Raw genomic sequence first — 24,208 nt, forward strand, 5'->3', positions numbered from 1 at the left:
TACCGGTGACCGTCCTGCTTTCAGCAGAAGCGGCCGCTCCACTCACTGTTCCCTGCCTCCTGGAAGTGGTATTGTAGACGCCGAGACCCGGTCTCACTCCCTGCCTGAGCCTGCATTATTGAAAAGAAGCGCCTAGTCTGTGATTAGCGCTAGACCGCTGAGCATTTATTTAGATAAGTAGCATTATTAGCGCTAGACTGCCGAGCATTTATTTAGATAAGTAGCATTATTTAAGAGAAGCGCCTAGTCAGTGACGTGCTGCCTGAGAATACATTATTGCCTGCAATTGTGCTGTGATTTTGCATCGCGCTCGCCTCCATTGTGCCCCTTTGTTGTTTTGGGATTGCCTGCTTGCTGCTGCCATTTTGTTTGTTGTTGACTCCTTCCCCTGATCTCCACCCCGCCTCCCTGCAGACCCTCCCTCGCCCCTCCCCTTCCACTATCAATATATGTCAGATGCATTTGCGCGCAGCGTTCACGCGCAGCGACCGCGCCCTATGCGTGCCGAAGGTGCGCCAAAGGTAAGCCCGTCTACGCCCGTCCGCGCCTGGACCGCGCCCAGCGCCAGACCCCCTGGTCCTCTTGATGCCCACCCCTCCCGCATTACTTACGATGCCACCACCCTCCTAGCCCTTAACCCCGGCCGTTCCCCCAACTGCGTCCAAGCCGCTCCTGGACACACCCATGGCCCCTTCTCTTGTAACTCCTGCAAGTTCGACGGCACCAAGAACTACTCCTCATCTACGAAAACACAACAGATATCCGACCCCAACCACCTACAATGCATCCTGCTCAACACCCGCTTGGTCCACAGGCACGCCATCGACCTCTGGAATCTACTAGACACCATCTCTCCGGACGTCGCCTTCCTAACAGAAACATGGATGAACGCCACATCAGCCCCAGACATCACCATTGCCATCCCGGAAGGCTATAAGATCATTCGCAAGGACCGCACCGGCCAAACAGGAGGAGGTATCGCTATCGTCCATAAGAAATCCATCCGCATCTCATCCAGCTCAGACGTCAATCTCGCCATCACTGAACACCTTCACTTCCAGATCCACACCGACCCCAAGACCACACTCAGAGGCACCCTCCTTTACAGGCCACCAGGACCCCACGCACAGTTTAGTGAAGACATCACGGACTTCATTACTCCACACGCGCTCCCCTCCGAGGATTACATCCTTTTGGGAGACCTCAACTTTCACCTTGAAAAGAACAACGACCGCAACACCACCACCCTTTTGGACAACCTCGCCAACCTCGGACTTAAACAACTTGTCACTACCCCCACCCACATCGCAGGTCACACACTCGACCCTATCTTCACCTCCAGCAAACATGTCTCCTTCAGCCACACCACAGCTCTCCTTTGGACTGACCACAGCTGCGTTCACTTTACCTACAACAAGTCCACATCCAACAACCACCCCCAACCCACTCTACGAAGAAACTGGAACAAAATCACCATCAACCAGATCTCCTCATCGCTTCTTCAAAACCCCCCCGCCCACTCCTCAAACCCCGACCAAGCAGCCACCAACCTCACCCAATGGTTATCCAACAGCGCGGACATCCTAGCACCACTGAAAAAACGACAAATCAAACTAGGCAGCAAGAAGGCCTCCTGGTTCAACGATGACCTTAAGAAATCGAAGAAACTCTGTCGCTCCCTTGAGAAGGCCTGGAAAAAAGACCCAACCACCAGCACCAAGGACGCCTTCAAAAACGCCACCCGCATACACCACCAACTGATCCGGAATGCCAAGAAAGCCGCTTTCCAGGACCGACTAGATAGCAACGCCCACAACAGCAAAGAATTATTCAACATCGTCAAGGAATTCACCAACCCCTCAGCCAACTCCAACGACATCACCCCCTCTCAAGCCCTCTGCGACTCCCTAGCCTCATTCTTCCACAACAAAATTGCAGACATCCACAACAGCTTCGACAACCAACCCGAAGACCAACCCACCCAACCTTCTGCAGGACCCCCACCCCCCTTGAACATCCTCAATGACTGGAACCCAATCTCCACTGAGGACACCATCCGTCTGATGAACTCTATCCACTCAGGATCCCCCACAGACCCATGCCCTCACCACATCTTTAACAAAGCAGACTCCATTATAGCACCGCACCTCCGAGACGTCATCAACTGCTCCCTCACCTCCGCAACCTTCCCGGAAAGCTGGAAACACGCCGAACTCAGCGCCCTCCTGAAGAAACCCACAGCTGACCCCACCGAACTCAAAAACTACCGCCCTATCTCACTCCTTCCATTCCCGGCCAAAGTCATCGAGAAAGCGGTCAACAACCAGCTCGCCACCTTCCTCGAAACCAACAAATCCCTCGACTCCTCACAGTCCGGCTTCCGAGCAAAGCACAGCACTGAAACCGCCCTCATCGCAGCAACAGACGACATTCGAACTCTACTGGACAGTGGAGACACAGTCGCCCTCATCCTCCTCGACCTCTCCGCAGCCTTCGACACGGTCTGTCATAGCACTCTTCTACAGCGCCTCAGAAACGTCGGAATCCAAGGAAAAGCACTGGAATGGATCACCTCGTTCCTCACCGGAAGAACCCAGAGAGTCCGCCTTCCACCATTCAAGTCAGAGGCCTCTGAAGTCATCTGCGGCGTACCACAAGGATCTTCACTCAGCCCCACCCTCTTCAACGTATACATGAGCCCCCTCGCGGTCATCGCACGCCAACACAACCTCAACATCATCTCCTACGCCGATGACACTCAACTGATCCTATCACTCACCAGAGACCCTAACACTGCCAAAACCAACCTGCATGAAGGAATGAAAGAAGTAGCCAAATGGATGAAGCACAGCCGTCTGAAACTGAACTCAGACAAAACAGAAGTCCTCATCCTAGGAACCTCCCCCTCCGCCTGGGATGACTCTTGGTGGCCAGAGGCCCTTGGAAAAGCACCCACCTCGACGGACCACGCACGGAACCTGGGCGTCATCCTGGATTCCTCACTCTCGATGAACAGACAAGTCAACGCCGTTTCTTCATCTTGCTTAAACATTCTTCGCATGCTCAAAAAAACATTTCGCTGGATCCCCACCGAAACTAGAAAAACGGTCACCCACGCACTGGTCACGAGCCGACTGGACTACGGAAACACCCTCTACGCCGGTACCACCGCAAAACTCCAGAAAAAACTCCAACGCATCCAGAACGCTTCAGCCAGGCTCATATTAGACATCCCGCGTAAAGAACACATCTCTGGTCACCTGAAAAACCTCCACTGGCTCCCCATCAATAAGAGGATTACTTTCCGCCTCCTAACCCATGCACACAAAGCACTCTACGAAATCGGACCCGAATGCCTCAACACACGACTGTCCTTCTACACCCCCTCCCGCCAACTACGATCCTCCAACCAAGCCCTTGCCACTGTTCCTCGCATCAACAAAACCACCATGGGAGGTAGATCCTTCTCCTACCTAGCAGCTAAAACCTGGAACTCACTTCCCACTCACCTTCGCCTTACTCAGAACCACCTAGCATTCAGAAAACAACTTAAAACGTGGATTTTCGACAAGTAATTCCCCACCCTTCTTCAAGCGCCTTGAGACCCTCTGGGTATGTAGCGCGCTATATAAATCTATTGACTTGACTTGACTTGACTTGACATAAACTGCGGCTGGTGAGGTCGAGCCCCATGGGCTGGGATCGGGCCTTCCCGCTTGCCGACATGCTGCCTGCTGCCAGTGACTCTGGGAGTGGAACCGGGGAGTGGGCGAACTCACCCAGCTGGTCCTGATCTTTATCTTGATGTTTCTGTGTACAGCAGCCATTTGCGTTGTGCAGTTACATAACGGCGGGTGAAAGCAGGGCCCATTGGTCCTGCTGAGAGGAGCGCCGGCGGCTAGACAGCTGAGGTGCGAAGAAAAGTATCCACGACTCTGCCGATTGCCTGTACTTCCCCCCCACTGCAATCGGTGTTACTCTGTGATGTGACGTGACTTCAGTCACTGGCTGTAGCACTCTCACTCGCTCCCGGCTCGGAAAGAAGTATTCTGCCCCCAAAGTATTCTGACCCATGATTCCGGTGCCACCCGCTAACCATTAATGAGCAGCAGGCCTCCACCTCCAATTTAACTCCCGGCGTGGGACGTGACGTCGCGTCCCCACATGGCGCCACGGCCAAGTTGCCAATACACAATTTAACTGCAGCAGCCAGGCGAGTAGCAGGCCCCGCCTGAGTCTCTAGGAAGCAGGGCAGAGCAAAAATGTAACATTGTAGCACTGAGAGCAGTCAGTGCACGTCAGATCTTGAACTGTTAGATACGGAGCTTGCTGGCAATGAATTGCTGCGCCCGGGTTGGGTGCACGGCACCCAGGTGTCAGAGGCACCCACGCGCTAGCACCTGGCGGAGATTAAGGCAGCCAGTTTCAGAGCTGTCAGGTCTGGGCAAAAATGCGTGACAATGCATTTCAGTGCGGAGATGCGGTAACACCACACTGAAATGCGTTAGTGTCACGCCTGATGCGTGATACTTGGCAGGACTGAACCTCCCATGAGGACTGGCCCCTTTGCTTCTGTACAGTATGTTGTATTTTGTCTGTTAGCACTATTTTCTTTAATGGGATTTGCCCTACTGCAGGCACGACATGCTTTCTTTACATTCAGCGTCCCATGTGCGCTTTCACTTTCCAAGCAGCCGGGACAATGGTGACCACTTCTTTACTATGCAATAGGTCTTGCATTTACGAGACTTTGAGCTGTAGGCATTGTAAATGACAACAGTTTAAACTCTCGCAAATGCGAGACCCATTGCATTGCAAATATTTTTGTTGTTGTCAAAGCCCGCATGCCGCACTTTCACATGCATGAAGGCCGCGCCCCTTTCTTTAGAAGAGCCGTGTCTAAGGAAAGGTGTGCAGCCGCTATTAAAGTGAAACCACAGCATAAGCGATTTTCAAAAAAGCAAGCATTTGTTTTTTTTGTTGTGCAGTAGGAAACCCCAGGACACCAGTACACCGGGCTCTCATTAGCCCCATAACCTATGTTCCCTGTTGTGCGCCAGGCGTACAATAATAGTGTACTATAACATGTGTCACAGCTGCAATTATATCCCTCCTCTAACTCTCTTTGAATTTGAAAGAAGTCACATGTTTGCTCCCAGTTGTGGCCCTGGGGCTCCAGGAAGTCTGGCTCGATTTAGGACTGGAATTTCGGGTTTAACCTGAGACCCACGGTTTAAACACAGGACTGCCACCCTTGCACAACTGTCCCTTGTCCTGATGTGTATAAAGCACAAGAGCCTGCCTCCTGAGCGTAGTGGATGCACATTCTCCCAGTGGAGTCTTTATTTCTTCATATTCTAAAATGTATGATGTCATTGTCAAGCGGGGTGTTTTAAAGTTGTGCTTTTCCTGCTTTAGAATATCTGGTCATACCTCCTAGATTCTCAGCTCCTCTCCAGTTGGTGGGTTCGGGTGGTCACCCCAAGCCTCATACCTCCTAGATTCACGGCTCCTCTCCTGTTGGTGGGTTCGGGTGGTCACCCCAAGCCTCATACCTCCTAGATTCACGGCTCCTCTCCTGTTGGTGGGTTCGGGTGGTCACCCCAAGCCTCATACCTCCTAGATTCTCAGCTCCTCTCCTGTTGATGGGTTCGGGTGGTCATCCCAAGCCTCATACCTCCTAGATTCTCAGCTCCTCTCCTGTTGATGGGTTCGGGTGGTCACCCCAAGCCTCATACCTCCTAGATTCACGGCTCCTCTCCTGTTGATGGGTTCGGGTGGTCACCACAAGCCTCATACCTCCTAGATTCACGGCTCCTCTCCTGTTGGTGGATTTGGGTGGTCACCCCAAGCCTCATACCTCCTAGATTCACGGCTCCTCTCCTGTTGGTGGGTTTAGGTGGTCACCCCAAGCCTCATGCCTCCTACATTCACGGCCCTTCTCCTGTTGATGGGTTCGGGTGGTCACCCCAAGCCTCATACCTCCTAGATTCACGACTCCTTTCCTGTTGGTGGATTTGGGTGGTCACCCATAGCCTCATACCTCCTAGATTCTCAGCTCCTCTCCTGTTGATGGGTTCGGGTGGTCACCCCAAGCCTCATACCTCCTAGATTCACGGCTCCTCTCCCCTTGGTGGGTTCGGGTGGTCACCCCAAGCCTCATACCTCCTAGATTCATGGCTCCTCTCCTGTTGGTGGGTTCGGGTGGTCATCCCAAGCCTCATACCCCCTAGATTCACGGCTCCTCTCGGTGGGTTCGGGTGGTCACCCCAAGCCTCATACCTCCTAGATTCTCAGCTCCTCTCCTGTTGATGGGTTCGGGTGGTCACCCCAAGCCTCATACCCCCTAGATTCACAGCTCCTCTCCTGTTGGTGGGTTTGGGTGGTCACCCCAAGCCTCATACCTCCTAGATTCACGGCTCTTCTCCTGTTGATGGGTTCGGGTGGTCACCCCAAGCCTCATACCTCCTAGATTCACGGCTCCTCTCCTGTTGGTGGATTTGGGTGGTCACCCATAGCCTCATACCTCCTAGATTCTCAGCTCCTCTCCTGTTGATGGGTTCGGGTGGTCACCCCAAGCCTCATACCCCCTAGATTCACAGCTCCTCTCCTGTTGGTGGGTTTGGGTGGTCACCCCAAGCCTCATACCTCCTAGATTCACGGCTCTTCTCCTGTTGATGGGTTCGGGTGGTCACCCCAAGCCTCATACCTCCTAGATTCACGGCTCCTCTCCTGTTGGTGGGTTCGGGTGGTCACCCCAAGCCTCATACCTCCTAGATTCTCAGCTCCTCTCCTGTTGATGGGTTCGGGTGGTCACCCCAAGCCTCATACCCCCTAGATTCACAGCTCCTCTCCTGTTGGTGGGTTTGGGTGGTCACCCCAAGCCTCATACCTCCTGATCCATGCATTCGGTGCCTGAGGCTTGAGCCGGGCAGTTACATTTCGTTTTACTCCTTGTTTTAAAACTTTTGTTCTTTGATTTCACTACCCCTTGTGTCCTCTCCCCCCCCTGCACCCAGCGCGCGGATTTAGCGCGACGCTGACTGTCTTGTCCGATTTTGGGTCAAGATACTTTTAAAATTGCCAAAATAATTCTGATCTTTTCCTCACTCACCACACCCAGCGCTACCTCCCTCAGAGGGTCCGGCCGATCTAGGGGCTGTTCGACCTGGGGTTAGGGCAGAGCTAGTGCGGCAGCCATCTTGGGCAGGGCTTCCTCCCTTGGGGCGAGAGGAAAGTCTATAAAAATAAACGGCTATGACTCCGCGCAGCGGACGCGTTCAGCGGACACGCCGTCATCGCGCCGGAGTCAAGCCAGAGTCCTGCCCGTCTGCGCCCGTCCGCGCCAGGACGGGACCAGGGGCCACACCATCGGCCCCGGGCTATACATCATATTCCCGTTCTGACCTACTGTCTTTTCAGACCCCCTCCTGCACCTTGGCTCCCATTTTCAATTGCCAAGATGCTCCTTTAAAATGTTGTGCTTGTGCCCTTACTCTGGATTCCATCCCTGCGGTCACAGACTCCCTATCCTCCTCCTTTTGGACCACCATCCAGGCTACGCATTCGGCCCCCACCAATATGCCTATATCTACTCCTTCTATGACTTTTATTAGCATAAATTGCCGATCTCTGGCAAAACATAAAAGAGAGATTTTTGATCTTCTCGAATCGGCAAGTCCAGCCGCAATGTTTCTAACAGAAACATGGCTTAGCAATTGTTCTGGTCCTGACATTGCTATGGCTCTCCCTAATAACTACACCTATTTGGGGAGAAATCGTGTGCTCAAGGAGGGAGGTGGCATAGCGATAATTTTTAAAAGAGAGTTTTCCTGTAAATGGGAGGATTTAGATTTCCCTAACTGCGAGGCTGGCCTCTTTAAACTTTCCCTCACCCCGCATTATACTTTGACTGGAACCCTGATTTATCGCCCCCCGGGTTCGGCCAATTCATGGGCCTCTTCCTTCCCCGAGCTTATCGCTCCTCTTATTTTACAATCCACTAACTTTTTAGTAGTGGGTGACTTAAACATTCATTTTAATCTCACATCTTGTCCCATTGGTATGCGCCTACTTCAGGACTTAGCTGCCCTTGACCTCCACCTACACAATTCCGGCCCCACTCATAAAGCCGGTAATCTATTGGATCCCATCATTTCAAACCTCAACTGTATCACTCACCACTCCTCCTCTCCTGTCATTTGGTCTGATCACTTTATTGTCAACTTCTCAATTAGAATACCAGCTCATAATAATTCCTCTAGCTTTCTCCCTCATAAAACTAGTAGAAACTGGAAACGTTTGGATATAGACAAATTAAATTCTTGCCTCGACAATTCCAAACCAACGTCTCCTATTATCTCTACCAAGGAGGTTTCTGTAGTCAATTCCTGGCTAAATACAGCCCTAGATTTGTGTCTTCCCACTCAGAGGAATAAGTCACAGTTCCATCACCCGCCAGCTCCCTGGTTTAACGACTCACTGCGTCTGGAAAAGTCCCGATGCAAGAAACTGGAGCGCTTATGGCGTTCGGACTATTGCACACTTAAGAAAGCAAATTATAAGGCTGCCCTTCGGACATACCACTCCGCCTGTGACACCGCCGGAGCCAATCATGCAAACAGCATCATACTCAAGGCCCAAAATAGACCTAAGGCTCTGTTTAAACTAGTAAAAGATCTTTCTGGCGTGTCTTCTGCACCTAAATACCCTTCTTTGGACTCTTCCCAATGCAATGCTTTGGCTAAATTCTTCTTGGACAAAATTGATAAGATCTATGCTATCCTTGACGCCACTCCCAATGCTCCTATTATCCCTGAGCCCGTACTTTCCACCCCCTGTTTCGCTGTTGCTGATGATGGTACTCATACTACTCCACCAATTCACTCTTGGGAACCGATATCTCTTCCGCTCCTCCAGAAATATTTACATGAAATTAAATCGGGTTCCCCTACTGACCCTCTGCCTCCTCAAATAATGGGCTCCCTGGACCCAAATTTGCTTCAGATTATTTTAGATATGTTGAATGCCTCACTGGAGGAGTCTTCAGTCCCCAGCGAATGGAAACACGCCATGGTGGTTCCATTGCTAAAGAAGGCCAATGCGTATTCTAATAACCCTTCTAATTTTCGTCCTATCTCTCTCCTCTCTTGTTATTCCAAAATTCTTGAAAAACATGTGAATTCTTCTCTCACCTCTTATGTTGAATCCTCTCACCTTCTTCACTGCTCTCAGTCTGGGTTCAGGGCTGGCTTCTCCACGGAGACTACGCTTCTTGGCGTGTCTGAGACCATCAGGAGACAGGTGGACAATGGGGAGACTGTGGCACTCATCTTGCTTGATTTGAGTGCCGCATTTGACACCGTCTCCCATCCCATCTTATTGTCCACCTTACAATCCGTGGGGGTTGTTGGCCCAGCCCTGGCTTGGATTGCTAGTTTTCTTTCCAATCGCACTTTTCAGGTTTTTTCTGCTACTTCTGTTTCTTCTATCTACTCTTCCCCTCACGGTGTTCCCCAAGGGTCGATTCTTAGTCCCCTTCTCTTTAATCTTTATGTGAGACCGCTTGCTTTCTTGGCAGAGCAAGCGGGTCTTACAATATATTCTTACGCTGACGACACTCAAATCGTCTACTCACTTTCCATCAAGAATAACTCGCCTTCCTCTTCCTTGCAGTCTGGTTTGAAACAGATCGCCAATTGGATGCAGAGACATAAACTAATGCTCAATGGGGACAAAACGGAGCTGCTCCTATTCGGTCCCAATGCACCTTTGTGGGGCCCGCAACATTGGCCTCCGCATTTGGGCCCATTACCTACCCCCTCAGATTCTGCCCGTAATCTCGGGGTTCTGCTCGACAACCAGTTGTCACTGAAGCAACATGTGGTAAAGGTCTCCGCCACCTGTACCACCATCATCAGGTGGCTTAGAAAAATCACATGGATGCTCCCAGCGGATACCCTGAGAACCGTGGTCCAAGCCCTTGTCATCTCTCGGATGGACTTCGGGAACGTACTACTCCTGGGCGCCTGTAAGGAGGTATTAAAGAAACTTCAGGTGGTTCAGAATATGGCTGTGCGCCTGATATGTAACCTACCTGTTAGATCTTCGGCTACTACCCATCTGCACAAACTGCATTGGTTACGAATTGAGAGCCGTATAAAATTCAAAGCCCTTTGCATTATGCACCATATTAAAATGGACAAAGCCCCGAAATATCTATCTTCCTTGGTCCAGCACTATGTCCCATCCCGCACTTTAAGATCGTCTACCCAAAACAAGTTTCAAATTCCACGTGTCAAGCGAGCCAAGATGGGCGGTCGTTCGTTCGCCTTTCTGGCTCCCTCCCTTTGGAACTCTATGCCCCAATCCCTGCGCTCGGAAGTCTGTTATACGACATTCCGCAAAGGTATTAAGACCTGGCTTTTTAACATGTAACTGCCATGCCTATGTTTTCTCACTGGTCCATCCTCCGCTTGCTCTAGCGCCGGGAAACCTCCGGGTAGCTGTGCGCTCAATAAATGCAATTATTATAATAATAATAATAATAATAATAGATTCTCAGCTCCTCTCCTGTTGATGGGTTCGGGTGGTCACCCCAAGCCTCATACCTCCTAGATTCACAGCTCTTCTCCTGTTGGTGGGTTTGGGTGGCCACCCCAAGCCTCATACCTCCTAGATTCACAGCTCTTCTCCTGTTGATGGGTTCGGGTGGTCACCCCAAGCCTCATGCCTCCTAGATTCACAGCTCCTCTCCTGTTGGTGGGTTTGGGTGGTCACCCCCCAACCCTTCTCATACCTCCTAGATTCATGGCTCCTCTCCTGTTGGTGGGTTCGGGTGGTCATCCCAAGCCTCATACCTTCTAGATTCATGGCTCCTCTCCTGTTGGTAGGTTTGGGTGGTCACCCCAAGCCTCATGCCTCCTAGATTCACAGCTCCTCTCCTGTTGGTGGGTTCGGGTTGTCACCCCCGGCCATTCTCATGCCTCCTAGATTCATGGCTCCTCTCCTGTTGGTGGGTTCGGGTGGTCGCCCCCAGCCCTTCTAATGCCTCCTAGATTCACTGCTCCTCTCCCATTGGTGGGTTCGGGTGGTCGCCCCCAGCCCTTCTCATGCCTCCTAGATTCACGGCTTCTCTCCCATTGGTGGGTTCGGGTGGTCGCCCCCAGCCCTTCTCATGCCTGTCTTTTCTCTTCCAGATATATTCGTGATCTCATTGGTAGTGCAGCTCGCCGTTTGCATTTTCTTCGTATTTGCTAACATCGACAACCTGTACGTCTCCATGGATGTGAGTATCTTGCTGAGTGACCGGCTTTGCAGTACTGTCATGTAGTGTACTCCTACCTAACACTATCTATCCTAGTTTGTCTAGGGTGGGTGTATCTGCCAAAATCCCTACTGGGTGATGTGACTCCCCATTACCTGCGGGTCAGTGCATGCTAGGCGTCCCTCTTGGGGGAGTACTGGACATCCTTCCTCGCAAGAGCAAATCAGGACCCGGGAATAAGCTGGAATGGAATTCCCGCATGGGTCCACCTCACCAGTGTCAGCAAAGTGCTCCTCTGCCTAAACAAAGGCAGGTGTTGTTTATATAATAAACTCCACTCTGGTAGCCAGGCCGAAGTTTGTCAGGCCATCACTGCTGATAATGTTGTCGCAGAGCTGTCAGAAAATAGCTAACGACGCTCTGTGCACTGAACCTAGTCCTTGGCCAGAATGTTCAAGGTACGTGATAATGCCTACGCAGTGGTGATGTAAACAAGAACCATTTCAGACAAGACAGGCGCGTAAAAAGAATGTGGCAATGTTCAGTATCTAGGAAAAGATGTAAAGTTAAACGTGAACATGTAAAATGGCTGTGTTAATGTCTGATCATAATGTGACCACATGACATCCTCGCTGAGGAGGCCTGAAGAGACCCATCGCGCCGGCAACAAATGTAACTCAAGCTACACCTCGTTGAGGAGGCCCATCGCGCCTGCAACATATACAACTCCTACAACACCACGCTGAGGAGGTCCATCGTGCCTACAACATATACAACTCAAGCTACACCTCGCTGAGGAGACCCATCGCGCCTGCAACATATACAACTCAAGCTACACCTCGTTGAGGAGGCCCATCGCGCCTGCAACAAATGTAACTCAAGCTACACCTCGCTGAGGAGACCCATCGCGCCTGCAACATATCCAACTCAAGCTACACCTCGTTGAGGAGGCCCATCGCGCCTGCAACATATACAACTCAAGCTACACCTCGCTGAGGAGGCCCATCGCGCCTGCAACATATACAACTCAAGCTACACCTCGTTGAGGAGGCCCATCGCGCCTGCAACATTTACAACTCAAGCTACACCTCGTTGAGGAGGCCCATCGCGCCTTCAACATATACAACTCAAGCTACACCTCGTTGAGGAGGCCCATCGCGCCTGCAACATATCCAACTCAAGCTACACCTCGTTGAGGAGGCCCATCGCGCCTGCAACATTTACAACTCAAGCTACACCTCGTTGAGGAGGCCCATCGCGCCTTCAACATATACAACTCAAGCTACACCATGCAGAGGAGGCCCATCGCGCCTGCAACATATCCAACTCAAGCTACACCTCGCTGAGGAGACCCATCGCGCCTGCAACATATACAACTCAAGCTACACCTCGCTGAGGAGGCCCATCGCGCCTGCAACATATACAACTCAAGCTACACCTCGTTGAGGAGGCCCATCGCGCCTGCAACATTTACAACTCAAGCTACACCTCGCTGAGGAGGCCCATCGCGCCTGCAACATATACAACTCAAGCTACACCTCGCTGAGGAGGCCCATCGCGCCTGCAACATATACAACTCAAGCTACACCTCGTTGAGGAGGCCCATCGCGCCTGCAACATTTACAACTCAAGCTACACCTCGTTGAGGAGGCCCATCGCGCCTTCAACATATACAACTCAAGCTACACCTCGTTGAGGAGGCCCATCGCGCCTTCAACATATACAACTCAAGCTACACCTCGCTGAGGAGACCCATCGCGCCTGCAACATATCCAACTCAAGCTACACCTCGTTGAGGAGGCCCATCGCGCCTGCAACATTTACAACTCAAGCTACACCTCGTTGAGGAGGCCCATCGCGCCTTCAACATATACAACTCAAGCTACACCACGCAGAGGAGGCCCATCGCGCCTACAACATGTACAACTCAAGCTACACCTCGCAGAGGAGGCCCCTCACGGACGCAACATTTACAACTCAAGCTACACCTCGCTGAGGAGACCCATCGCGGCCACAATGCATCCAACTCAAGCTACACCTCACTGAGGAGGCCCATCGCACCTACAACATATACACCTCAAGCTACACCACTCTGAGGAGGCCCATCGGGCCTACAACATGTACAACTCAAGCTACACCACTCTGAGGAGGCCCATCACACCTACAACAAATGTAACTCAAGCTACACCTCGCTGAGGAGACCCATCGCACCTACAACATGTACAACTCAAGCTACACCACTCTGAGGAGGCCCATCACACCTACAACAAATGTAACTCAAGCTACACCTCGCTGAGGAGACCCATCGCGCCTACAACATGTACAACTCAAGCTACACCACTCTGAGGAGGCCCATCACACCTACAACAAATGTAACTCAAGCTACACCTCACTGAGGAGGCCCATCGCACCTACAACATGTACAACTCAAGCTACACCACTCTGAGGAGGCCCATCACACCTACAACAAATGTAACTCAAGCTACACCTCGCTGAGGAGACCCATCGCACCTACAACATATACAACTCAAGCTACACCTCGCAGAGGAGGCCCCTCACGGACGCAACATTTACAACTCCTACAACACCACGCTGAGGAGGACCATCGCGCCTACAACATATCCAACTCAAGCTATACCTCGCTGAGGAGACCCATCGCGCCTGCAACATGTACAACTCAAGCTACACCACTCTGAGGAGGCCCATCACACCTACAACAAATGTAACTCAAGCTACACCTCACTGAGGAGGCCCATCACACCTACAACATGTACAACTCAAGCTACACCACTCTGAGGAGGCCCATCACACCTACAACAAATGTAACTCAAGCTACACCTCGCTGAGGAGACCCATCGCACCTACAACATATACAACTCAAGCTACACCTCGCAGAGGAGGCCCCTCACGGACGCAACATTTACAACTCCTACAACACCACGCTGAGGAGGACCATCGCGCCTACAACATATCCAACTCAAGCTACACCTCGCTGAGGAGACCCATCGCGCCTGCAACATATACAACTCAAGCTACACCTCGCAGAGGAGGCCCCTCACGGACGCAACATTTACAACTCCTACAACACCACGCTGAGGAGGACCATCGCGCCTACAACATATCCAACTCAAGCTACACCTCGCTGAGGAGACCCATCGCGCCTGCAACATGTACAACTCAAGCTACACCACTCTGAGGAGGCCCATCACACCTACAACAAATGTAACTCAAGCTACACCTCGCTGAGGAGACCCATCGCACCTACAACATATACAACTCAAGCTACACCTCGCAGAGGAGGCCCCTCACGGACGCAACATTTACAACTCCTACAACACCACGCTGAGGAGGACCATCGCGCCTACAACATATCCAACTCAAGCTATACCTCGCTGAGGAGACCCATCGCGCCTGCAACATGTACAACTCAAGCTACACCACTCTGAGGAGGCCCATCACACCTACAACAAATGTAACTCAAGCTACACCTCACTGAGGAGGCCCATCGCACCTACAACATGTACAACTCAAGCTACACCACGCTGAGGAGGACCATCGCGCCTACAACATATCCAACTCAAGCTAGACCTCGCTGAGGAGACCCATCGCGCCTGCAACATATACAACTCAAGCTACACCTCGCAGAGGAGGCCCCTCACGGACGCAACATTTACAACTCCTACAACACCACGCTGAGGAGGACCATCGCGCCCACAACATATTCAACTCAAGCTACACCTCGCTGAGGAGACCCATCGCGCCTGCAACATATACAACTCAAGCTACACCTCGCTGAGGAGGCCCATCTCGGCCACAACATATACAACTCAAGCTACACCTCGCTGAGGAGGCCCATCTCGGCCACAACATATACAACTCAAGCTACACCTCGCTGAGGAGTCCCATCGCGCCTACACCATATACACCTCAAGCTACACCATGGTGAGGAGACCCATCGGGCCTACAACATGTACAACTCAAGCTACCCCTCGCTGAGGAGGCCCATCGCACCCACAACTGCCCTCTGGTAGCTTCTGTTAGAGTCTAGAAGAGGCATCTCCTAACAGTATTAGCTGTACTGTAACCTGAAACAGCCTTGAAACTGATCTGATTGTCCCCGTCTGTCTTGGATCAGTAAGCAAAAAAATCAATGGAATAGAATGCAGGCCAGAGTAATTACCAGTGATTAAGTTTAATTCTAACATTTCTACCCATTACAGTTATATTTAACCCTCCAGGGCCTCTTGTGTGGCTCCTCCCTGATGCCTCCTGCATCCGAGGGCCATCGCAGGGTCACCCTACGAAATGTTGTATAGTGTAGTGAGATGGCTGCTGGGAAACATCACAACACAAAGCAGAGGAAACTGAAGGAGATGTCACACTAGAACCTTCATCAACCTGCACAGCTGATAAGACATAGCTCCTCTCATTTGGATGAAGATGCCCTCACATGGAAGTCTGATGCAGAGGCCAAAGGTCACCACAACACTGCACCCTCTGGGCCCACTGTGAGGTAGGACACCTCCGGATGGAAGCTTGGTCCAGTCCTCATTCTCACCTCTGTCCTCATCGTCAGTGATTAATGCCCCAGATACTGAGATGGGACTTCAATTTGTTGTGATCCTGGACATCTTTGACACCTTTGCAGAATGTGGAGTCAGTGCACCCTTATTTGGCTACTTTTGGACCCCAAGGCATGGTGTGGGCGAGCCTTTTAATGAAGGTGACCCTTGCCTCAGGACTCCTCTGTCCAGCGGCTGATCCAATGGGTCAGGCCCCTGTCCATGAGCTGAGGGTACACAGGGCGGCAAAGGTTGGCCACAGAGTGTGTCTCTGAGAATCTGAGCTCACTGCACTCAATCAGAAATGGTGTTTTCTTTACTATAACCCATGTTACTTATAGAACTTGTTACATGCACAACTCTGACATATTCACACACATTTCTTTGTTAGTCATGAGAATTTGAGAGCAGAATTTCTTAGTAATCGGATTCTTGTCTTGTTTTGAAAAGACTCTGCTGTATCAGTGAGACTGACCGAAGCATTTTCTACCCACAGCTCGTCTGCACTCCCACCCTCTGGAGAGGGTACATCATTGTCATGCTGGTGGTTCTCTTTGTGGTGTCTTTCATTGTGGAGGTGAGTACATGTTCCCAGCTCTGCGCCCTTCTGGTCTTTCAGACGAACATTGTGAGGGTTTAGTGCACAGTCCTTGTCCTCTGCAACCAGAGTTCTATGTGTTTTGGGTGTTTAGTCTGTGTGTTTGGGGTTTATTCTCTGTGTGTTTGGGGTGTTTTCTCTATGTGTTTGGGGTGTTTTCACTGTGTGTTTGGAGTGTTTTCTCTGTGTGTTTGGGGTGTTTTCTGTGTGTTTGGGGTGTTTTCTCTATGTGTTTTGGGTTTTTTCTCTGTGTGTTTGGGGTGTTTTCTCTACGTGTTTGGGGTGTTTTCTCTGTGTGTTTGGAGTGTTTTCTCTGTGTGTTTGGGGTGTTTTCTCTATGTGTTTTGGGTGTTTTCTCTGTGTGGGGTGTTTTCTCTGTGTGTTTGGGGTGTTTTCTCTGTGTTTGGGGTGTTTTCTCTGTGTGTTTGGGGTGTTTTCTCTGTGTGTTTGGGGTGTTTTCTCTGTGTGTTTGGGGTGTTTTCTCTGTGTATTTGGGGTGTTTTCTCTGTGTATTTGGGGTGTTTTCTCTGTGTGTTTAGGGTGTTTTCTCTGTGTGTTTGGGGTGTTTTCTCTGTGTGTTTGGGGTGTGTTTGAGTGTATGTGTGTCTGGGGTGTGTATGAGTCAGTGTGTGTCTGTATACGACTTAAGGGTAAACCTGACACATCAGCAGGTGGCTGAGGATTAATTACAGACAGACAGACAGACAGACTGGTGATAGGGGTGCCACAAACATGCCTGAGGGTGAAGCTGGCAGGCTTTACAGTCTGTCACACATTCATACCAATGGGCACTGCCATGTCTACTGCTGGGATGGAGTGAGGACAACTGAGGCGCCCTGGGAGGTGAGGTCACAGAGTATGTGGGCTCAGTGCAAGGGTGACGTCTCTTTAGATTTCATTAGCTGGGAGGTGCGAGACCAGGTGTGAACATTACAAATGTGAGGAAAACACCCAGGCCTGGGGCTCAGGTGTGCAGCTGATAAAAAAGATGGCACCAGACCTGGGGGTGCTACAAGATAAATATAGGAGAGAGAGAGAGGATGCAACTCCTCCCACGCGGGCTGTGGCGTGGTGAGGGGAAGGTGGCGGCCATTACCGGGGCAGATAAAGATGAACAGAAGCTTCCAGGTATGTGCAGACATGGAAACAAAGGGGTGGTTAGGGACATGCGACCACCTTCATCCGACTGTTCATGAGCCCATGCCCCACTGAGCGGCATCCGTGGGGTGATGGGAGCCCTGGAGGGGTCATCCCTGGGGGTGATGGGAGCCCGGGAGGGGGCATCCGCGGGGGTGATGGGAGCCCAGGAGGGGTGCATCCGTGGCGGTGATGGGAGCCCTGGAGGGGTGCATCCGTGAGGGTGTTGGGTGCCCCAGAGGGGTGCTGCAAGAATAGGTCCATGGAGAGGGGACAGAGCTCATCCCTGGGGGGTGCTTCTCTGCTGGCAGAGAGAGGGGCTGAGACAGAGGGACCGCACTGAAGATGTTCAGGTCAGGGGAGCAGGGGAGAGTCTGCAAGCATCCGCAGTGCAGGGAGGCTGGACACGTGTGTTTGAAGATGAAGGAGTTTGCACCAGATGCCGGTAAGAATAAGAAAGGTGGCCGTTGAGTTAGTTGAAGTGGAAGTAGGGAAAAGGGGGAATGTGGTTAGGGTACTGTGGAAGAGTTGGTGGTTCATATTAGGATGTTGGTAGAAACGTGTAGACTATGTGGCCGGAATTAACGAATGCCTGTCATGCCTGTGACCTTGACTTCCTTGACACTTTACAAGTAAGTGATGGAGTTTTCCTGCCTGAGCGGGGGAAAGCATGAGAGAGCCACTCCCCAGTCTGACTCTACTAGGGAGCTCTCAGATCTGCAATCAATAAAATGAACATAACATATCAAAGAGTGAGTTCTAGTTTTCAGTCCAGTGGATAGCGGAGTACTAACACAACAGCCCTGCACTCTTCAACAAGTTCAAGTGTATACATATACAATTTATTTAAACATGTCTATATTATAGACGATCTACAATGAACAGTAGTCTTCCCAAAAATGAAGATAGATAGATGACCGCATGGTGACGGGCGTGAACATTCGCTGATATACTTTCCTTGACTCCTGAGCTGCTAAACTGATATCTTACAGTCGTTTGAATACTTATAATTTTCAAACCTTTTTGGTTCTAGTAACTGGAAACAGTTTTTATGAAATGAGCCCATTTACCACTTACGCCCTGAAGAAGTCCGATTGAGGACGAAACGCGTAGGCGGTTTTGAATTTTAAAAGAACATGAATAAAGAATATTTTTAACATCACAAGACCTGATCGACTATCTTCATTTTTGGGAAGACTACTGTTTATTGTAGATCGTCACTAATATAGACATGTTTAAATAAATTGTATATGTATACACTTGAACTTGTTAAAGAGTGCAGGGCTGTTGTGTTTATATTGTGTTAGAGTGATCAAGGGATCTGTTTTTCTCTTGCTCCTCTATTTGGGGCATAGGGGATTGTGTCCTAAGCCCTTTTGCACCTTTTTTCATTGAACTTCACTGTTTGGGACGTTAGGACTGGTGCAGGCATTAATGCGTTGATCCCTCTCTTTGTGTACTGGATTGCGGAATACTGTCAGCGCGGGTTCTCAATCCCGCGTTTTCTTCTTCTGTTCACATGTGTCAGGCGGTGGCCCACCTTTGCAAGGCATCTCACATGGTTTGTTTTTTCACCTCTTGCAGGAAGTGATCATTGAGAACAGAGCCCTCTGGATAATGCTGAAGAACTGTGTTGGGTTCCAGTCGAAGAGTCAGTACAAGAAGCTGCGGCGTCTCCTGGAGAAGGACCCGGAGTGGCCTCCACGTGACAAGACTGACTTTGCGTTTGCGGGCACGGTGTACATTGATGGACACAAGGAAGTCTACCTCAACCCGGGGTACGAGCAGATAGAGGAGAGTCAATGACAGGAGGCTGTGGTTGTCCATCAGCCACCTCGTAGACTTGGAGATCCCAAACCCTCTTTGCGATGCCGCATCCCCTGGGACGGTCATTTTTATATCCCCTCAGAGACTCAGGCTGGGACCGTCCACCTGTATTGGACTGATATACACAGAGGAACCACTGCACAACCATGGAGGTGACAGTGGGAGACTTTGGACCAACCTTCTGCCATGCACCTCTTCTCAAACCACTACTGCTGCTCAAAGCTGACACTGCTGCTGTTCACGAGTCCCCCAGTTACAGAGCGCAAGTCCGCGTGGTGCTAAAGGGGAGCAACTCGTTTGGGCCCTGGAGATGGAGGAGGAAAGGTAGCATGCACAAACGAGTGGTCAATCGGTGCAGGTCATCAGTGCCCCGGTCTGGGACAGTGGCAAATCAGTGTATATATCATGACTGCCCAGATCTGGGGCAGTGATAACTCAGAGCAGACCATCATTGCACAGATGTGGGGCAGTGGAAGACCAGTGCAGGCCATCGCTGTACAGATGTGGGGCAGTGGAAGACCCGTGCAGGCCATCGCTGTACAGATGTGGGGCAGTGGGAGACCAGTGCAGGCCATCGCTGTACAGATGTGGGGCAGTGGAAGACCCGTGCAGGCCATCGCTGTACAGATGTGGGGCAGTGGGAGACCAGTGCAGGCCATCGCTGTACAGATGTGGGGCAGTGGGAGACCCGTGCAGGCCATCGCTGTACATATGTGGGGCAGTGGGAGACCAGTGCAGGCCATCGCTGTACAGATGTGGGGCAGTGGGAGACCAGTGCAGGCCATCACTGTACATATGTGGGGCAGTTGGAGAGCAGTGCAGCCCATCATTTTACAGATGTTGGCAGTGGGAGACCAGCACAGATCACACAGAATTATTTTGTGGCAGAGACCAGGGCGTTAAGGTGTCAATAGCCCCCCCCCCCCCACACACTCCACCTTTACTCCTCATCTGTTCCTTTTGTCACTGCCCCATCTGTGGTCACACGTCTGTGCAAACATCCTGCAGGTACAGTGGAGGCCTGTCCTACACTGCCCAGTGTCTTGAGCAGATCTTGCTTTAAAGAATAGTTTGTTTCAGTAACTTTCCCTGTCTCCATCAGGGGTTTGCAAAGACAGTTATTTTGCTGCTTTTTACTCAGATATAACCCAAGAGTTTGTGTTTATTTTATCCTGCTCAGTACATGACATGCAGTGACTGTTGCTCTGAAGCAGTGGCCTGGTTAGCTGTCCAAGTCATTCCCCGTTCCTCTGTTGTTAACTTGTATTGGAACATCATCACCTCATGAACAGTGCTGCAGGCTGTACTGCTCTTTTTATGCTTTTACACTGTCTCAAGCGAATGGATTTAATTTGAGATTTCTGGGAGTTAGTGCCTGAGCTGTAGACCATACAGCTCAGATCAGAGTGGCAACCACTGCTCACTGGTTCTGACCTGTGGCCTCATAATGACCTCATTCTGAGCACTACACAGACACAGGACAGTTTCAAATCTGTGATGTTTTTACATCTCAAAAAGTAACTCAGAAAATCCCCAAGTTAATGCATGAGCTGTAGACCGCACAGCTCGGATCAGAGATGCAACCACTGCTCACTGGTTCTGACCTGTGGCCGTTCATTTACCTCATTCTGGGCACTTCACAGACACAAGACAATTTCAAATCAGTGATGTTTATACATCTCAAAAAGTAACTCCGAAAATCCCCAAGTTAATGCATGAGCTGTAGACCGCACAGCTCGGATCAGAGATGCAACCACTGCTCACTGGTTCTAACCTGTGGCCGCATAATGACATCATTCTGAGCACTTCACAGACACAGGACAATTTCAAATCCATGATGTTTACACATCTCAAAAAGTAACTCAGAAAATCCCCAAGTTAATGCATGAGCTGTAGATCACACAGCTTGGATCAGAGATGCAACCACTGCTCACTGGTTCTGACCTGTGGCCATACATTGACCTCATTCTGAGCCCTTCACAGACACAGGACAATTTCAAATCCATGATGTTTACACATCTCAAAAAGTAACTCAGAAAATCCCCAAGTTAATGCATGAGCTGTAGACCGCACAGCTCGGATCAGAGATGCAACCACTGCTCACTGGTTCTGACCTGTGGCTATACATTGACCTCATTCTGAGCACTTCACAGACACAGGACAATTTCAAATCCATGATGTTTACACATCTCAAAAAGTAACTTAGAAAATCCCCAAGTTAATGCATGATCTGCAGACAGCACAGAGAGGTTCCATGAGTCTTCTGTCTACAGCACAAAGAGTAACTCGGAAAATCTGTGCGTTATTGTATGCGCTGCAGGCAATAAAGCTTGGAAACACAGAGCCCTACTTGTCTCTCTGAGCTTTTGAGCAGTGCTTTCTGCAGTTCATGTATCAATTCCTAGATCTTCTGAGAAAGTACGTACTCTCAAGACATTGCAATATTGGAGAAAGAAATGCACCAACAAAGCACTTCTAATAAGATTCTCATGGGCCAATGTGCTGTCCACAGATTATGCATTAAGACTAAGAATTCACGCAAAGAAATTTCAAGATAAATGTGTGTAATTTAGACAATGTAGTGCTTTTTACTTTCATGTTACAACCTCCTTTTTTACCTGCACTGCTGAGTCCTGCTCCATTAAAAAAAACTTTTAAAAAATATCATTTTCGTCTTCCTGACACCCTGGATAGCGTCTGGAAGACCCTCGACTTCCAAATATGGCAGCGGAAATCCAGGCAGGAGTAGCAGAGTGAGCTGTGAGGTAAAGATGCTGCTAGTGACGTCATCCCAGTCATGTTCTCTGATGTTTTATAGAACGGTTAAAAAATGTAAAATGTATTAGGTTTTAAAATTTTAACTTCACATCATGTATATTCTCTGAATAAAAATGTTCCAGAGTTCTTGTTTCTTACCATATGGTCTTACCTACATATTCACAATATACTTGTCTTTCTGTGTTTCACTGATAGCATTTCTGCTCTTAGGAAATATAACAAAGTTGTCTACACACTGGAGAATTATCCCATTTAGCAAGAAAAAAATGAAAGAGACAGAGTGAGAATTGGAAGAGGGGGAGAATGTGAGCAAAGAGGAGAATGACGGAGAAATAGAGATAACGAGGAGGAGAAACCATGGAAAAGTGAAGCAATGAAAGTATCTGGGGGATCCTGACTGCTGTGTATGAGGTCAATTTCCAATGGAGACCCCTGATGCTCGGGTTGCACACCCCTGCATCCATAAACAGAATCTGTTGGGGGGGACTCCTGCTGTATTCCAGCCAGGGCACCTTTTTTGAGTGATCTAGGGACATAATGTCAGCCAAGATTGAGTGGTTAAGAGATAATTTGCTGTTAAGCCATGTCTTGAGCCAGAATGTTATCGGGGCCAGCCTCAACCTGTCTGAAACAAAGTCCAAACCCACCTCCATGTGGGTCGAGAAGGTCGGAGTGGACTGAGGAACAGAGAGCAGGGATCGTAGGAATCTGTTTTCCACCTTCTGGATTGTTTGGTGATTTACATAACCCCATAAGGCGGAGCCATAAACAGCGGTTGCCAAGCATTTGGTGTTGTAGATTTTTTTCATGGCCTCCAATGGCCTGGCCCCCAACCTTTTGGAAAACCCAGTGCTGCAGTTGATCTTGCCACTGCTAAACCCCTGGCTCGAACCTGTGGCCCCCATGAGCCTCTCTCGTCAAAGAGCACTCCTAAATATGAAAAACGGCCACTCTTGTCACCACATCGCCCTTGCATCTAAAGGTTTTAGAATTTGCCTTTTTACAATGAGAACCAACCACCATACGTAATATTTTTTCCTACCCTATGACGCAACACAATTTACAAAACACAACTAAATTAAAAAAGTGTACCTCCATAATTAACACAATTGATTATCAATTAAACAAATATTAATAAACAGATTTATCAAAGTAAAAAAATAATTTACTAACCAAACTTTACAGCTATAGAACCTAAATCCCCAAACACAATAAAAATAAACAAATATCAAAAATATGTATCCATAAATAAATGAATATTAATGATTAAGTAATTATGAATTAATTCAAACTCAATTACTTTTGACCCTCTACCCGAATAAACACCAAAACACACACCTAAAAATATTTGCACAATTTCCATAGCTAATTTTACATTATTAAATTGATATCAATTAACAAATCATTAGTTAATACAAAATACTTCTCACCTTTTACCACTATAAACCTCACAACTCACACATCAAAATAATTACACAATTGCCATATTTATATTTTATTTAGCACTAATTAACACATAATTAATTAATGATAAATTACCTCCCACCATATTCCCCTAGAAATGCCACCACCAATTTCTTAAAACTTGACACAATTAACAGTTAATTAACAAATAATTAATTAACAATTAACAAGCATAATATAAATACTTATTAATAAATTAATTCACACAATTAACTCACTAAAATAACATTAAATAAATATTATATTAAAAATATTAATACATGTATTAAAATTAAAATACTTATCACCCTACCCCTATCAACCCACAACCCGCTCCTAATAAACCCACAATTAACATAATTACCAAATAATTTATAATAATGAACTAATTATTAAATAATTTAAAAATTAATTCCCCCAATTAACAATATAAAATATTAAATAAATACGTATTTACAAAAAATATTAATAATGTAATTAAAATTACATTACCTCCCACCCTATTCCCCTATAAACCCACAACTCGCTCCTGAAAAAATGACAGAATGAACGTATTTACCAATTAATTAATCAATCAGTTTTAACAGCCAATTATTA

At 49.1% G+C, this 24,208-nt stretch overlaps 1 protein-coding gene across 1 annotated transcript in view; it reads left to right on the forward strand.

Moving 5' to 3' along the window:
- LOC144791841 (putative cation-transporting ATPase 13A4) overlaps nucleotides 1-22,294 on the forward strand; it is a 350,880-nt gene extending 328,586 nt beyond the window's left edge. The window contains exons 28-30 of the mRNA XM_078666620.1: nucleotides 11,199-11,287; nucleotides 16,325-16,405; nucleotides 19,148-22,294. Of these exons, the coding sequence (XP_078522746.1) occupies nucleotides 11,199-11,287; nucleotides 16,325-16,405; nucleotides 19,148-19,369 (392 nt within the window). The 3' untranslated portion in view covers nucleotides 19,370-22,294. The remainder of the gene's footprint in view (nucleotides 1-11,198; nucleotides 11,288-16,324; nucleotides 16,406-19,147) is intronic.
- Nucleotides 22,295-24,208: the final 1,914 nt, after the last annotated feature.

The sequence above is a fragment of the Lissotriton helveticus genome, chromosome 11, assembly GCF_964261635.1.
Source record: "Lissotriton helveticus chromosome 11, aLisHel1.1, whole genome shotgun sequence".
NCBI lineage: Eukaryota > Metazoa > Chordata > Amphibia > Caudata > Salamandridae > Lissotriton > Lissotriton helveticus.